Source organism: Mesoplodon densirostris, chromosome 8, assembly GCF_025265405.1.
Source record: "Mesoplodon densirostris isolate mMesDen1 chromosome 8, mMesDen1 primary haplotype, whole genome shotgun sequence".
In the NCBI taxonomy this organism is placed as follows: Eukaryota; Metazoa; Chordata; class Mammalia; order Artiodactyla; family Ziphiidae; genus Mesoplodon; species Mesoplodon densirostris.
In genome coordinates this window covers 9,412,535-9,428,667 of record NC_082668.1, presented here as the reverse complement: position 1 = coordinate 9,428,667, position 16,133 = coordinate 9,412,535, and the positions used below count along the sequence as shown (strand labels likewise).

Genomic DNA, 16,133 nt, shown 5'->3' with positions numbered 1-16,133 from the left:
GGCAGCTAGCAAGCAGTCGTTCGACTTTAAAAATGATTTGTTTCATTTCAAATTATTTAAATATCTTAAAAATCCAAATGATGTAAAAATGACGAGGGGCGAATGTGAAAGTTCCCCCAGTTGGGGTGAGGGCTGGGAATGAGGACCATCCATGTCTGGAGCACCAATTCAGTGTTTTTGTTTGCTTTGCATTTTGATGCAGCAGTTTGGGCATTTACCTTCTGGAAGTGGCCTCAGAGAGTGGCTGAGTCAAATAGTCCTGCCATGACTCAGCCCCTTGTCCTTTCCCCAGGGTTCCCACCACATTGCCTCCTGGCAGATGAATGTTCTCCCTTTGCAGACCCCTTAGTGGCGTTTGGAGTCCAGGTCATGATACTGAGCAGGACACTGTGGGGCTCGTGGGCACAAAAGCCTTTCTGTGTCCCCCCCCATTTCTTGATTATAGGAAATAGGCTTCATTCAGCCTCCATGACCTTCCCTGAGTTCCAACCAGCAGGTTCAAACAGATGCTAATTAGGGAAGGGAGGGGATGTGGAGACAAGGGAGGACCGGGTGAAAGAAACAATAGTGCAGCCTTGGGGCAGGGTCCTGGTTCCCCCTCAAGGGATATGCATAAGGGTAGCTTTGAGATGTTTTGCAGATACTGAAACCCCCACCAGGTGGAAGAAGTTAACAGGATGCTGCCCACAACCACACAGGCCGCAGACCCCAAACCGGTTGAAGCCAGAAGGTTGATGACGCTGACTCCCACTCACCTCACCACCAACCAATCAGAAGAATGTCCATGAGCTGATCACGCCCCCTCTGAACTATTACTATGAAACTTCTCACTACCCCCTCCAAGTTGCGACATACAGTTTTGAGGGCACTAACCTGCTGTGGCCCCCTTTGCCTGGCAAAGCAATAAAACTATTCTTTTCTGCTTCACCCAAAACTCTGTCTCCAAGATATAATTCGATGTCTGGGTGTAGAGGCTGGATTTGGCTTCACCTGGGCAAGTACTAACGGGGCTCCTGTCCCTCGCCCTCGGTGCTGCCTCCCGGTCCACCTTTCCCAGACCTATCTCCCTCGCCCTCCCCAGGGACTCTCTCTCCCTTTCCAAGCTCCTGAGGACGGGGTGAGCAGCATGAGCTGGGCCAAGATGGCGATGGAGAGCCGAGAGGAGAGCCCCATGCCTGGATGATCCAAATGGCTTCTCTTCATGGTACATGCGAAAGCTAACATAAGCCTAAGTTGTCCAAATCAAGATTACCTGGCACAGGGCCTGATGGAGTGCAGGACATCTCTTGAGTGTCTTCTTTATCTTTTATTTGGGGGATCAGGTTGTCACTGGACACTGAGCAGAGGAAGAGAAGGAATGTCAGATCTGAGGACCCAAGAGCAGGAACCAGAAGTGGGAGGAACAAGAACAATCTATTTTAGCAGGTAAAAATGATGGGCCAGCCAAACACCAAGGTCCCTCGAGGCGGGGTAGAGGGGGACAGGGAACAATTATTTCCTTTCTTTCTTTTTTTTTCTTTTTTGGCTGTGTTGTGTGGCTTGTGGAATCTTAGCTCCCCAAAAGGGATCGAACCTGGGCCCACTGCAGTGAAAGTGCCAAGTCTTAACCACTGGACTGCCAGGGAATTCCCCAATCGTTTCCTTTCAATCAGTCACTTACTAATTTAATAACACAGGCCCTTTTTTTTTTTCCTTTAAAAATCTAGAAGATGGACTCTTCCATTGTTACTGGCTTAGTGGTTATGCTAACCTTATTTGGATGGTACTTTTTAGATGGGTGGAGAAAACATCCAGACCAAACAGGGCCCTTTATTCTTGGTATTGGAGAGCTCAGAACCCATGAAACCATTTTTGACAGCGGCCAATAATATTCCACAGTTACATTTAATGTAATCAAAGTCCTTTATCCTGATGGCTGGCGGAGATAAATGACACAATTTTAGAAGCTAATCAGGTCCAGCAACCTTTAAACATTTTATCATCTTTTCTAATAATTTCGATAACCTCCAAACCATATAAAAATGAATATGGTTGAAACTGAAAGGTCCCTGTAATCAGAGGGTGAGCAGTCGGTAAGCACTGAGGATGGGTGTGTTGCACAAGTTACTTTTCAGTTCAGAACAGTGTGTTTTGAGTGTTGGTTTGACAGGGCTCTTAGACGTGACGGCATCAAAGTGGCTGTGATGGCATCCCTGACAAGAGGTCCTGAGCCGTGTTGGTGCGACGGCCCCCCTCTCGTTTTTTTCCTTGTCACTCCCAGTTCTTTTTCCTGGGGCTCCTGCCACAGCCCTCTTGGCTTGTAGCCACCTTGAGCTGGGCAAGTCGGCCCCAAGCAACACTGCCTGAACAGGGACAGGGTAGCTTGGGTGTCTCTTGTGAATTTTCATCACTTATGTGGGATGTCAAGTTGTCACTGGTCATTGAAGACGAGAAGAAAAATCACAGGTTACAGGGACAGGGTGTCAGGGAGGAGAGTGGAAAAAATGTCAGGGGCAGGCAGAGTATCAAGTTTCAAAGGGCAGAGGGCTGAGCTGTTCAAGGGGTGAGAAGCAGGTGTTCTGGGTTCTGGGGCTTACCCAGGCCCCTGGCAGTGCCCACATCCTTCTTGGAAAGAGCTGTGTATGGTGGTGCATGCACAGGACGGAGTAGATCAAAAAGACAGGACCCTGCGGTTCTAGGGTCACAGGCACCCTAGGCTGGGGCTGCACAGGTGTTGGACAGGGTCTGTTTCTCACCCGGAGTGAGACTTCCTTCCTGGATGATTCTGGGGAGAGCCACGGTGAGGCCAGCAGGGCTGGGCTGCTCATGCAGGATCTCAGCGCTAGGCTGGGCAGGTGCTCCGGGCTCGCTGACACTGGGTGAACAGGGCTGGCGGCTCGATGGGGGGTGTTGGCAGGTGGGCAGCGGCAGCAGTGCCCCGAGGGAGCTCCTTCCTGCTGGGCTGGCTGCGGCTTCGAGAGGCATCGGTGTGATTCTGCTCCACCCTCCGCTGGAAATGACAACTGGGATTGGTGAAGGATCACACATTAGTACCTGGGAATTATTTGGGGAAGGGGATTTCTTTATACTTGACTTTAATAGGACAAGGGCGTGGAGTCTTTCTCTCACCGGTGCACAGAACTGAGGCATCATCATCATCGACCATTTGTGGCCCCTTTAGATTTTCTTTCTTTGAACATTTAGTGCTATAACAACTGCTTCTAACCTCTGATCCCATACCAAAGTGGTTTCACACAGGAAGTTGCGACTGACTTTGTACCCAGGGATTTATTTTCTTTAGTTTTGGCTTCAGAATTTAGGCAATTATGTACAATGCTATAATGTTAAATGTCATCCTTGTTTTCAGAAATAATTATCTCTCACCTCCCTGGAGCAAATAAGAGACAATATAAATTCCTTCGCACAGTGTATTAGGACCTCTATATCCTGGTTTCTGCTCATTTCTGCAGACTCGGTTTCCATGCCTTCTCACCTTGCACCCTGTGATCTGGCCACACCAAACTTCTTTCCCATCCCCAATACTCCAGGCCCTGGGCTTTCTGCATGCCATTCCCCTGCAAGGCCAGTGTCGGGTTTCTTTTATGATTCTACTCTATTTCAGAAGTAAAGTTGTCTCAACCAGTGAACAAAAAAAGCAAAGTAAGGCCAGATTTTGGAGAGGGTCCCAGAGCAAAATCACAGAGTTAGATCCAGAAAGATGCTTGAGCTCAGCCAGGCCGGGGGTGTGGGGTGGGTTGGAGGTACATATCAGTGTGTGGGTCCTTCTGACTCTTAGATTTACTTAGCCTGGGCTTTGAGCACATATTTCTCCCAGCACTGCCCTGACCCTGCCAAGAGCTCAGGCCCATGTGCAGCTGTGCCTGCCTGGGGGAGGACTCTTCTCTTTTGCTGCTCCTTTAGCTCAAGGAATCATTTCTCCCTTTGAGGAGGAGCCTCTTAATGGGAAAATGTCAAAGATCAGATGAAGAGCTGTCAGCAGTGGTGACTCCGCTAATAAGAATGTCACAATTCAGTGGGATCTACTGGTCCTTCCCTTGTTGCTCTCAGATAAATGAACCACGCACGTTGACTCAACTAAGTGATTTTACTGCCTGCTCCTCTTACTCTTGCTACTTTCTTCCCAGCGATGTCACTGCTCTTTTAATACTCCTTTACTTATTCAGCTTTCTCTTTCCTCAAGGAACTTCATTCTCTACTTCTTTCTCATACTCTCTCTTTCTATCTCTATGTCCACAATTCCCCTTCCTTCCTCTTTAGCTACATTTCTTCCCTCCTCTAGCTTTACAATCTGCCCTCCAGCTGTCCTAGTTTAAAACAGTGATCACAATCTTGGACCCTGGTATTAGGAGACCCAAGTAGGACTCGTGGCTCTGCACTTAACAGACAAGTAACTTTGGGAAAGTTCTTCTGAGCCTTAATTTCCTTATGTGTCGTATGGGGATAATAATGACTTCATAGGATTGTTTTAAAGATGACATAAGATAATCATATAAAGTGCCTGGGATGATGCCTGGCACATAGTAAGCACGCAAAAAACAAACAAACAAACAAAACCCAACCCAACCAAACCAAAACAAACCAACAACAAGGACCTACTGTGTAGCACAGGGAACTATACTCAGTATCTTACAACAATCTATAATGGAAAAGAATCTGGAAAAGAATATATATATACATCTATCTGAGTCACTTTGCTGTACACCTGAGACTAACACAACATTGTATATCAACCATACTTCAAAAAAAAATACTTATTATTATCCATCCCTATCCGTCTCTCTTCCTCTCTAGCTCTCCTTGTCCTTCTGCCAGACTTGGTCTCTGTCACTTTATGCATTCCCTTCCCTAGAGACCGTCCAGTATGCTAAATTGTACAATTTCCCCCCAACTCATAGAACAGGTAAGACAGAAATGTTTGTGTCCTCTAGAAATTCATCTTAAAGAACCAGGGCCAGGGGCTGCTTTTCCTGTCATACTCGTGAGGGAGAATGGTCCATCTCTTCCCAAAGAGAAAGTGGGCAGTTTAAGTGCATATTCCGCAAGGCAGAAAACCAGCCCAAACTTTCAGTGTAGCAACTTCTATCATGTTTCTATAGCCCCAAAGTTATTCAAGAAGCCTCATACCCCTTTTGAAGCTCTTGAGAGTCGTCATCAAGTTGGGGTATTCACTCAGGTTTATTCGGCTGAACAGCATCTCCAGAAGTGACAGACTAAACCTATTCTCCAGTTGAGTGAGGATGTTGTACACGACCCTGGATAAAGGGACCAGGTTTCTACAGGCTTCCAGAGATTCCTTAAAAAGCGGAGTAAAGGATCATTATAAATGATTATAAAATGGAATGGAGATTTATTACACACTTGTGGTTTTCTAAGCTGTAAGAAAGTGATTTTGCTCTCTTAAGAAGGAATTTAGTGCAAAATGTCAATAGTTGAATTCTCTAACATAGAGAAATCACAGTTCCACATGTTTACTTTTGGAGCTTCCTATATATTTGGACCGTTAGTCACAGAAATTCAGCCTTCTTGAAAATAAGGCTCTTGTGAACCTTATTTTAGGTATATTTGAGGGAAGAGAGAAATGTTAAGGAAGGAAAGTGGAGTCAAAGGCTGCTACTGTGTAATTCTCCAAGGCTTTGGGCAGGACTCTTCAGCAATGGACCTACGGGTTGGTCATAAGTGGCAATTCTGTGGATTGCTTGTTAGCCTCTGCTCTCTCTTTCCTTCTCTCTTGGACTTGAAATGGCCTAAATGGGAAATCAGAGAAGTCCTCCTGATGAGAGGTTGGCCAAAAGGAGAAACATGGCAGGAGAGAATCAACTACAAAATACTTATTGAGAAATGATTAGGCTCAGTGAGCTCATCCTAGGGTACCTAGCAACAGGTAAGACCAACATGGTGCTACCCGTGTTGGGGGAGAGGCACTGTCAGGTGGAGAAGACGGGCATTAAATAATAAACACAAATTTTAAAAATACTCAGTTCCTACTGATAGCAGTGTTATGAAGGGAAAGCATGGATTGCTATGGGGAAGAATAAGGGGCTCTTAATTAGATGAGTGGGCCAAGGACCCTCTCTGAGGAGACATCTGAGTTATGATCTGAAAAAGGGTTGGATCCAACCAGGCCAAGACTGGGGGAAGATTGTTCTACCAGTGCTAGCACTTTTCTGGGCCTGGGGCTCAGGAAATGCTTTAAACAACCAAAATTATATGAAAAGAGTGCCATTTTTGTCCACATAGCCATATCTCCCACTGCCTGTCTTGCTTCACATCAGAATGGACTGTGGATCACAAGTTCTTAAGCGTTGGGATGGTACCCTTAGTGGGTTGAATGGTGCCTCCTCATATCCAAAGATATGTCGGCTTGAAACCTGTGAAAGTGACCTTATTTGGAAAAAGGGTCTTTGCAGATGTAAATAAGGATCTTGAGATGAGACCATCCTGGATTACGGTGGGCCCTAAATCACAGTGACGAGTGTCCTTGTAAGAGAAGAGAAAGGGAGAAGACACAGAGAGGAGAAGGCAGTGTAGAGATGGAAACAGCGAGTTAAGTGATGTTTCTGTGAGCCAGGTTTACCACGGATTGCTGGCACCACCAGAAGACAGGAGAAAGTCCGGGAATGGACTGTCCCTCAGAGTCTCGAGAAGGAATCAACCCAGTCAACACCTTGAGTTTGGACTTCTAGCCTCCAGGACTGTGAGAGAACACATTTGCTTATTTTAAGCCATCTGGTGTGAGGTCACCTACCCTGGACACCTTCTTTCCCTGGTAATGACCATTTTTGTCTGGAACTTCCAAATTCTAGAAGCCCTGGGGTGTTGTGGTTTGAGACCTCAATGATCTGGCATTCTTGGTGGGGGCTGGGTTGCCATGGCAAAGTGGTCAATGTGACTGACCTGGTACAGTCTCTCGGTGATGACGAAGTTGTCTCGGAGGCCTTCAAAGAAGGGAAATGGCTTGTTTATGGCATAAGCAATCTCCAGCTTCTGCTGTATAAAGTGCTGTAGAAGAGCCTCTTTCAAGGTCCTGGTCATGGTGAATCTCCTACAGAAGAGGCACAAGAAGAAAAGAGAAGCAAAGACTTTGAGGAGTTAGGGGAGCTGCTCTCCGTGTTGTACAGGCATCTTGAGACAGGCATCCTGGTCCCAACGGCATCCCTTAGCAGTCTGAAAAGCCACATCTGCCAAAAAGACTCATGGGTATAGGAAGCAGTGACAATGCCCAGCAACAACAGAAGCTGAAGGTGACCGACAAGGTGACACTGAAATCCCAAAGGGGCTGCTGGTACTAAATAGACCTACTATTTACCATGTACTTCCTGCATGCCAGACTGTGTACTAAGGGTTTCACATGCAGTAACTTATTTGATCTTCACAAAACCCTTTCAGTTTGGATTGCACCTATTTATATTGTCAAGGACACTGAGACAGAGAGAGGTTTAATAACTCGCCCTAAGTTGCAAAACTTGGAAGTGGTAGAGAAGGACGAATTCCAATTTTCTGGTTCCAGGTGTGTAGTCTTAAATACTATGGTCTGTGGCTACATTGAGCTGAGTGAACCAAGATTGCCAGGACTCAGTTTAAGTATATACACTAGCAATGCTCACACAAAAGGGAACGCTCAAAGACGAGTAGGAAGATGGAAACCTGATAATATTTAGAAACTTTATTAAACCACCTACAATCTCTGACACGCAAACAAGCCTGACATAAATAAGAACATGAAGGGTGTGAAAGGCATGATTAGCAAAGGTGACTTGACGGATTTATTTTATGTATCAATTTCACATCTCAGAACAGACATGTCTTTTCCCATGCCCATGCGACATTACAATATTTGACCATTTGTAGGCCATGAGAAAATATTGATAAGTTATAATAGCAAGAAAATGTACCTATGATATTCTTGACAAATTGTCAAGAAAAGGGAGTCACTAAGAAAAAATTCGATCGCCTAGAGATTTCTTTAAAAACAAAACAAACATGGATCCCATTTTTCCAACTTCACTTTGTGTCGAACAAAAAGTTGAACTGTTAATTAATGACTATTTCTAGGGATTTAATCCCAGTGGCAGACTGAGCAACCCTGTCTCTTTCTCCTCATTCCCAAACACTTAAGGTTAACAGAAAAAAATATACATTGTAAAAAACAATCATCCAGAACAGGACTAGAAAACAAGAGAAGGTGCCATAGGGCGTCTATAGTTGTGATAAAATCCTAGAAGATAGAGAACAGATGGGAAAGAAAGCTACCGTTCACCATCTGCTTAGGGGAAGGATATTGCAAAGATCAGCACAGAGCCAGAAAACACCAGAATGATCACATGCTAAGAAGAGGAAGGGGCCCTGGATGACTAATTATACTACAGCATTCAGAATAGAACATCCTCCATAACCCTCATTCTTCATCTGTTATGATTGCCAAGGATGAACATGAAGCACAGAGAGGTTAGGTAACTAACCCAAGGTATTTGGTGGCAAGGCAGAGCTCATCCGACCAAAGTCCCATTTCTCACTGGTGCATTTTACCATGTCTCATATATGAGCATTCAGGTTTGTATTATGTAAAAGCGTCTGAAAAATGAATAGGCATGGGCTTCCCTGGTGGCACAGTGGTTGAGAGTCCACCTACTGATGCAGGGGACACGGGTTCGTGCCCCGGTCCGGGAAGATCCCACGTGCCGCGGAGCGGCTGGGCCCGTGAGCCATGGCCGCTGAGCCTGCGTGTCCGGAGCCTGTGCTCCGCAATGGGAGAGGCCACAACAGTAAGAGGCCCACGTACCGAAAAAAAAAAAAAAAAAAAAAGAATAGGTAAAGACAAACATTCAGTGCAAAAGACATAAACAGGCAATTGAGTCAAATGCACAATGAATATGTAAAAAACATGGTAACTCACTAGTAGTCAGAACAGTGCAAACAAAAATAATTTAATAAAGTTTGCGTATCAAATTGGTCAAGATAAAAATAATAGCAATAATCATAGACAGTCCTGGTGAAGATATAAATAGGTCCAAACTTTCTAGAGGTTAACTTAGTCATCAGTACCAAATACCCTAAAATAGGTATTCCCTTGAGTCCTAAATTCCAGTTCTGGGAATTTATTTCAAGAAAATTAGCATGAATGTGCTTAAAGAAAAGATATTAAAAAGTTAATACACTCTAGAGGAAATTAAATGTTCTCTCCTTATTTTCTCTTTTCACTAGCTTCCCAACTACCTCTAGTCACTTGTACCATGAATAATGAATGAGTTGCCTTCTGGGGGGGAGAGCGCAGGATCACTCTGCATGGACAAGGAGGGTACCGAGCAAATCTCAAGTTCCATCCACAATAACAGGCTAGAATTTAAGGGAAAAAGGACTGAACTGTGTGTTTGCTCCCCCTCTCCTTTTTAACAGGCTCCTACTAAATCCCATATCCCCTCTCTACCTCTTTGGAAAACATTATTTTACAAAGAAAGAGCCTCACAGTTTAAACTGCTGAGTTTCACCCTGCAGCTGCTGCCAGGACCTTAACTGTAAAAGCCAATCACCAAAAGTGAATAAAGCAGCCGAGACGAAAACCCACCTGGATGCTGAGATTGCTACCTGTTCCTGCCTCCTTCTGGGTCGGGGGGCTGGCCAAGGATGGCTCCTGGGACACTGGGAGAAGGGCAGGGAGATACCAGTGGGGGAAACAGGAAGTCTGTGCTTCTCCACACACGGTGAGGGCCAGGCTGCCGAGGAAAGGAAAGTGAAAGTAATTGGGCAGATCGCGCGGAGCTAAAGGCAAGGCCGCACGCAGTCCCGGCAGCCTCCCTCCACCTCCGGAAACTCGTGAGATTCCCAGGGCATTTGGGGGTCGGGGGCGGGGGTTGCTGCCTATCGGGCCCATCCTGGGGAGGTGGGTACAAAGGGGAGGAGGCATAGGGTCCAGCCCCCGCGTCCCCGGGGAACTGGGAATCCACCATCTATTTGGTGGATTACCCACTTTTATTTCCCCAGGACGCGTCCTCCTTCTATACTTTTTTGGGGGGTGATGAAAATGAATCTAAACTGAATTGTGGTGATGGTGATTGTTACACAACTGAATAAATTTACTAGAAATCATCAAACTTAAAAAAAACAGACCAAAAGACAAAGGGGAGGTGCGGTGACTCAGAAATGCCTGTACTTCGTCCGGATAAAATGATTACCCAAGAAAATTGAAATCAAAGGAAACCTGAATATAAACTGAACTCACGCAGTGGTAGGCAGCACAACTCCAGGCAGGAAAGTGTGTTGGGGCCAGGCTGGCAGTTGGGAGCTGGAAGTGTGTGGAAACTGGATCGAGGGCAGAGCCAGGGCCAGGAGAAGAGTCTAGGGCAGACACTGCAGGGAAGCAGGGAATGCCCCCCTCCACACATCCGATGAAAGATTTCTAATGTGCGTTGGCATGTAGGGTCTGTGAGAAACCCTTTAATGTAGAAATCTGTTTAACTTTATTTAAACCAATGATTCTCAAATGTATTCGATCCATGGGTTCCCCCTCCAGGACACCTATAAGGTGTCCTATCCCTCAGAAAAAAAGATGGGAAACACAGTTCTAGGGTCCAAGAATCCTTGAAACTAAGGCTAACCTACAAGAGCTCAATTTTACTGAAGTATAAAATGCATTCAACTTAAGTGTGCATGTTGATGAGTTTTAACAAATGTATTGGGTTGTCCAAAGTGTTCATTCAGTTTTTTTCATATCATCTTAAGGAAAAACCCAAACGAAGTTTTCGGCTAACCCGATAATTACAACCACAATTAAGATATAGACCATTTCCATCACCCCAGAAAGTTCCCTTGTGCCCTTTGCAGATAGCTTCCTCCCCAACCCAGCATCAGGCAGTCGCTGATCTATGATGTCTATGATATCTATGACTATCACTTTTCTATGACTACAGATTTGTTTTGCCTGTATTAAAGTTTTACATAAATGAAGACACACGGCATGCACTTTTTTTTTTTTTTTTTTTTTTTTTTGCGGTACGCGGGCCTCTCACTGTTGTGGCCTCTCCCGTTGCGGAGCACAGGCTCCGGACGCGCAGGCTCAGCGGCCATGGCTGACGGGCCCAGCCGCTCCGAGGCATGTGGGATCCTCCCGGACTAGGGCTCGAACCCATGTCCTCTGCATCAGCAGGCGGACTCTCAACCACTGCTCCACCAGGGAAGCCCCGGCATGCACTTTTTGATGTATGGCTTCTTTTGCTCATCATAATGTCTGATCACCAGGATGTCACCAACATAAGCGATACATGTGATGTTCTTTGAGAGATCCAGGTGATACAGATCTCTTGGAACTACGTTACGACAAAGGGCGGGTGAGTTAATATAACCGCAAGACAAAACTGTAAATGAGGGCCTCCCTGGTGGCGCAAGTGGTTGAGAGTCCGCCTGCCGATGCAGGGGATACGGGTTCGTGCCCCGGTCTGGGAGGATTCCATATGCCGCAGAGCGGCTGGGCCCGTGAGCCATGGCCGCTGAGCCTGCGCGTCCGGAGCCTGCGCATCCGGAGCCTGTGCTCCGCAACGGGGGAGGCCACAACAGTGAGAGGCCCGCATACCGCAAAAAAAAAAAAAAAAAAAAAAACTGTAAATGAATCATCTTATCTGTCAAGTGAGAATGAAAACGGTTTCTGATCCTCCTTTTTAATCAGAATGGAAAAAAACACATTTGTCAAATCGATGGCCACATACCATGACCTGGGCTAGGGATCTTTCTGCCTGGACTGCCTATTTTCTGATTTCAGTCCTCCAGCCTTTTTATAAATTCTTTGAGCTACCCAATATACTTCTAAGAAATTGATTTTCTGTCTGAGTTAGTCCGAGTCAGTTTTGGTTACTTGTACCTCCAAATCCCAACAGATTAAAAAGTTGGTAGCAGAGAGTGAATTGTGGGCAACAGATCTTCACAGAAATGTGATCCATCTGGGATGGGTTATCTGACCTGGTAGTGAGCATCCCACTAGCGCTCAAAGATGGGAGTTTGGTAGACTATGGCGAGTTAATAGCAAATTAACTGATAGCACTGGATTGTGATCAGGACTCTGCAATTCACACCTATATGCCAAGTGTCAGATCTCAGCACACTTAACTAAGTGGAAAGAAATTTTTCAGGTGGAAAGAAAGCACTGACTTGCCTTCAGAGATTGTCACCGACTTGACCTAAATCTGGGTGGGAGAACAGAGCAATGAGGCAGGTCAGAATCTTCTCATCCCTCGGGTCATATGGAAGGAAAAGGAGACAACTCTCCCGCTCCATTAGGAGTCAGGGACTAACTGATGGTCATCAGTGGGCTTGGTCCAGGCATCCCTGATCTTATCCCAGAGAGAATGATTCTCTAGTGAACACAGAGAAAAAAAGACAGTGGAAAACAGAAGCTAAAGTTCCTATTGTTATCTGGGCTAATGCAGGATATTGCCAAGTAAGATGTTCTTGTAAATTTGACAGGAATACCCTGTAAGTCCTAGTCTTACCACCATCAGCTGAGGAACACCAAAGGCCTTGTGCTTATAAGCAAAGAAGCTGGCTTATTTATGTCAGCTGGTCTAGTCTGTGTCAGGCCTTGTCAGGGACACTGTGCCCAGCAGAGGCCAAAAGCCGGGAACAGTGGTGTCCAATGGAGACATAGCTTACTAGCTTCTTTGCCCACCAAAGTAAGGGAGAGAGAGAGGCAGGCAGTCCCACGTGTGTGTAGCAGCTGGTAGGCACACGAACCCTGCCCACTGGCCTCATCATGTCCTGGAATTTGGAATCTGTCCCAGCCAGATTTGGGTTCACTTTTTGGGGGTAAAGAGAACAGACAAGGGCAGAGGGGTAGAAATCTTTTGTCCCCTACACTTGGCAAACATATTTATGCAAATTTTCTAGCACATCTATAATGAGCCAGAAGAAGGCAGAGTCAGTGGTACATACTTTGGAAACATACTACTTTGAGGCTTCCCAGTTGTCACCTACTTTGGCCCACGGCCCTGACCAAGACCTTGGATTCTGCAGATACCTCGACTCCCGTTCATCTCTGTCTTTGACCCATTGTCCTGCCTGGATTTCTAGTCCTCTGGTTTTATTTATTTTATTTGTGCTTTGCTCCCATTTCTTTATCTTTCAACTTCATGCTGATGTAGTGTGTTTTTCTAAGTTGCTTCAAATCCTTTACAAAATGAGGGCTGGGGCTTCCCTGGTGGCGCAGGGGTTGAGAGTCTGCCTGCCGATGCAGAGAACGTGGGTTCGTGCCCCGGTCCGGGAAGATCCCACGTGCCGCGGAGCGGCTGGGCCCGTGAGCCATGGCCTCTGAGCCTGCGCGTCCCGAGCCTGTGCTCCGCAACGGGAGAGGCCACAACAGTGAGAGGCCCACGTACCACAAAAAAAAAACAAAAAAACAAACAAACAAAAAAAAGGAGGGCTGCGTCTAAGTGAAAAAATTATGTACAAACATAAATGTAACAAACTTGTTAGCTAGCATCATCACATTGTTCTTTAAGGTGTAGGTAGTCTCAGTTCCAAACCTTTCCCCATCTAATGAGAAGCCTGTCACTTTCTTAGAGATTTCAGTGACTATTTGGAGCTCAGTTTTTTTCCCAAGCACTCCTGGCTACATTTGTAAAGTGCCCACATATTCAAGAACACTTAGACTTGCACATCAGGCTTCTCTGCCCAAACTTAGCACTTCCTTCTGGTTGTAGGAATTGGGAGGGTTCTTTCTGGCCTCTGGTTGCTTTCCAGAAATTTGAAGAATATTTTCCCCAGGATTTCGGCTCTCTCCAGTCCTGTGTCTGAACACTGGGTCTAACTCGTCCAGTCCAGGCTCACTACGGTGCTTGGCCAGCCCATGGGCCTAAGAGAAGATCTGAAATGTCTGGCTTTTTCTTTTTTCGTCTCACAGTCACCTTGGCAAGATGCAGAAGCAAATGTGGCATTTTCTTCCTCCCCGTCACCACTATGCCATGTCACCTCAAAACAAATTTGATCTGTTTGAGTTCAAGAGACTTTCCTGCCCTCTTTCCTTTGCGGGAACAAGTAGTCCCCTCTCTTCCCTGGATGCCGGGAAATGGCCCTGCTCCTCCTCCCCGGGGCTGAGAGTGGGCGGAGGGAGGACCAGCGTGTCCGTGAAGCCACATCACACAGTTCAGCTATTTCACTTTCCTTTTACCCTTTAGGTGCCACACCCGAGGGATCCATCAATGGGCAAACTTTCTGGTCAGAGCTCCTGGAAAGGACAGAGGCAGTGAAAATCTAATCAAGCGTGATCTTAGGCCAGCTCTATGGCCTAAGGAGAAGATGGCAAGTACAGGTACCCCCCTCAGCTGCAGGTTAGTCCTGGCCTCCTGTGCCCAGCATCTCTCCTAAGGCTGGCATCTACACTCATTATTTCTGTCTTCCCAGACTCATTCTATAGATATAAACAGAATGGGTGACAAATCAATAAACAGTGAGGAAGTAAGATTTCAAAAATTGCAGTGGATTAGCCGTTGCAGTGGAAACTTAAGGACACCATGACTCACGTCACTTTCTTCTTTTCTTGTAACTGCCGTGCAGCTGGGTGGGCACTGTTGGAATTCCCTGGTCCCTCTGGGGCTTGCTACAAGGCTGGATGCTTCCTTGTGCCCTCTGAGCCCTCTCATTTCCCTCATAACCTCCTTGATCCCTACCTCCAAAGACAGGTCTGTAGGTAAGAGTCTTTTCAGAAAAATTTACATCCAAATTGAACTCCCAACTGTTGTAAAACCTTTTCCTAGTTTCTGGGTAGTGGGGGGCCAGTTTTGTCAGAGCCCATCTGTGTGGCCCTGAGTCTGGGTCAACTCAGTACCTCTGAACACTCGATAGGAGGAACTGAAAGTAGATGGGGCTCAACATGCATGAATGCAAACAGGCAGGGAGGGAGCAGTTGCTTTTTCTATTCTGGGATGTATTACACATCTGGTTAGAGAAGGAGGGAAACTTGTCTTTTAAAAAGAGAAGATATTATTGTCAATCATCAATCCATTATTGTTGGTAAAAATGAAAGCAATATTAAAATGTGTGAAAACTCCTCTAAGCCGGGGCTATTTCTGGTGCTGGCTGGGCCCCAAGAAGGCAGCGGCATTGCTACTGGCAGCGGTGCAGCCTGGCAGGCCCTTAGCGCCCAGCACCCTTTCTCTTGGAGGCTGACAGTGCGTCCCGCCTCTGCTACCCACCTGTACCTGAGAGATGGGAAGATGAGCCAGTGGAGCTCAAAGTCCAGCCAACCTTTGGCCTCCAGGCAGGAATAGAAAGGCACTGAGAGGTGAGGGTGGGGTGATGCTGACCTCATAGAATGACTTAGGAGGTGTTGCTTCTGCTTATATTTTCTGGAAGAGATTATTGTTGAAATGGTTTGGTAGAATTCACTTGTGATACCATCTGGGCCTGGTACTTTCTTTTTTGGAGAGCTATTAATTTTTGATTCAATTCCTTTAATAGAGATAGGCCTATTCAGATGATCTATCTCTCTGATCTATCTCTCTGTGTGAGTTTTGGCAGTTTGTTTCTTTTAAGGAAATTGTCCATTTTATCTTTTATCCAATGTGTAGGGATAGAGCAGTCCATAGTATTATTTCTTTATTATTTTCTAATGTTCATGGGACTAATAGTGATTTAATGTTCGTGGGACTAATAGGGACTAAATTGGCAATTTCTGTCTTCTCTTTTTTTCTTTGTTGGCCTGGCTAGAAGTTTATCAATTTTATTGATTTAAAAAAATCAGCTTTTGGTTTCATTAATTTTTTTCCTAATGTTTTCCTGTTTTCAATTTTATTGATTATTACTCTAATTTTTATTATTTCCTTTCTTCTGCTTGAATTAGGCTTAAATTTCTCCTTCTTCTCTAGTTTCTTCAGAGGGAAGCTTAAATTATTGATTTAGATCTTTCTTCTGATATATACATTTGAATGCTGCACATTTCTCTCTAAGCACTTTTGTGCTGCATTCCATAAATTTTGTTAAGCTGTGTTTTCATTTTAATTTAGTCCAAGTTATTTTTAGATTTCTCTTGAGACTTCTTCTTTGATCCTAGAAGTATGCTGTTTAGTCTCTAAGTATTTTGGAATTTTCCAACTCTATTTCTGTTATTTCTACTTTAATTCCTTTGTGGTCTGAGAACATAATTTTTCTGATTT

The 16,133-nt window shown here is 45.5% G+C and overlaps 2 protein-coding genes across 13 annotated transcripts in view; one reads left to right on the top strand and one right to left on the bottom strand.

Annotated features, from left to right (window-relative positions):
* SP110 (SP110 nuclear body protein) overlaps positions 1-9,713 on the bottom strand; it is a 52,600-nt gene extending 42,887 nt beyond the window's left edge. For 4 of the 5 annotated variants that reach the window (XM_060107170.1, XM_060107171.1, XM_060107168.1 and 1 more), the window contains exons 1-5: positions 9,563-9,643; positions 6,895-7,042; positions 5,125-5,293; positions 2,736-3,002; positions 1,253-1,336 (exon numbers count right to left, since the gene is read on the bottom strand). In XM_060107170.1, the coding sequence (XP_059963153.1) occupies positions 1,253-1,336; positions 2,736-3,002; positions 5,125-5,293; positions 6,895-7,032 (658 nt within the window). In that variant the 5' untranslated portion in view covers positions 7,033-7,042; positions 9,563-9,643. Of the gene's footprint in view, positions 1-1,252; positions 1,337-2,735; positions 3,003-5,124; positions 5,294-6,894; positions 7,043-9,562 lie in introns of all 5 variants that reach the window. The other variant, XM_060107173.1, reaches the window with a different exon arrangement.
* The window catches only part of LOC132495336 (nuclear body protein SP140-like protein), an 86,113-nt gene continuing 79,683 nt past the window's right edge, over positions 9,704-16,133 (top strand). For all 8 annotated transcript variants that reach the window (XM_060107162.1, XM_060107161.1, XM_060107163.1 and 5 more), the window contains exons 1-2: positions 9,704-9,810; positions 14,157-14,309. In XM_060107162.1, the coding sequence (XP_059963145.1) occupies positions 14,278-14,309 (32 nt within the window). In that variant the 5' untranslated portion in view covers positions 9,704-9,810; positions 14,157-14,277. The remainder of the gene's footprint in view (positions 9,811-14,156; positions 14,310-16,133) is intronic.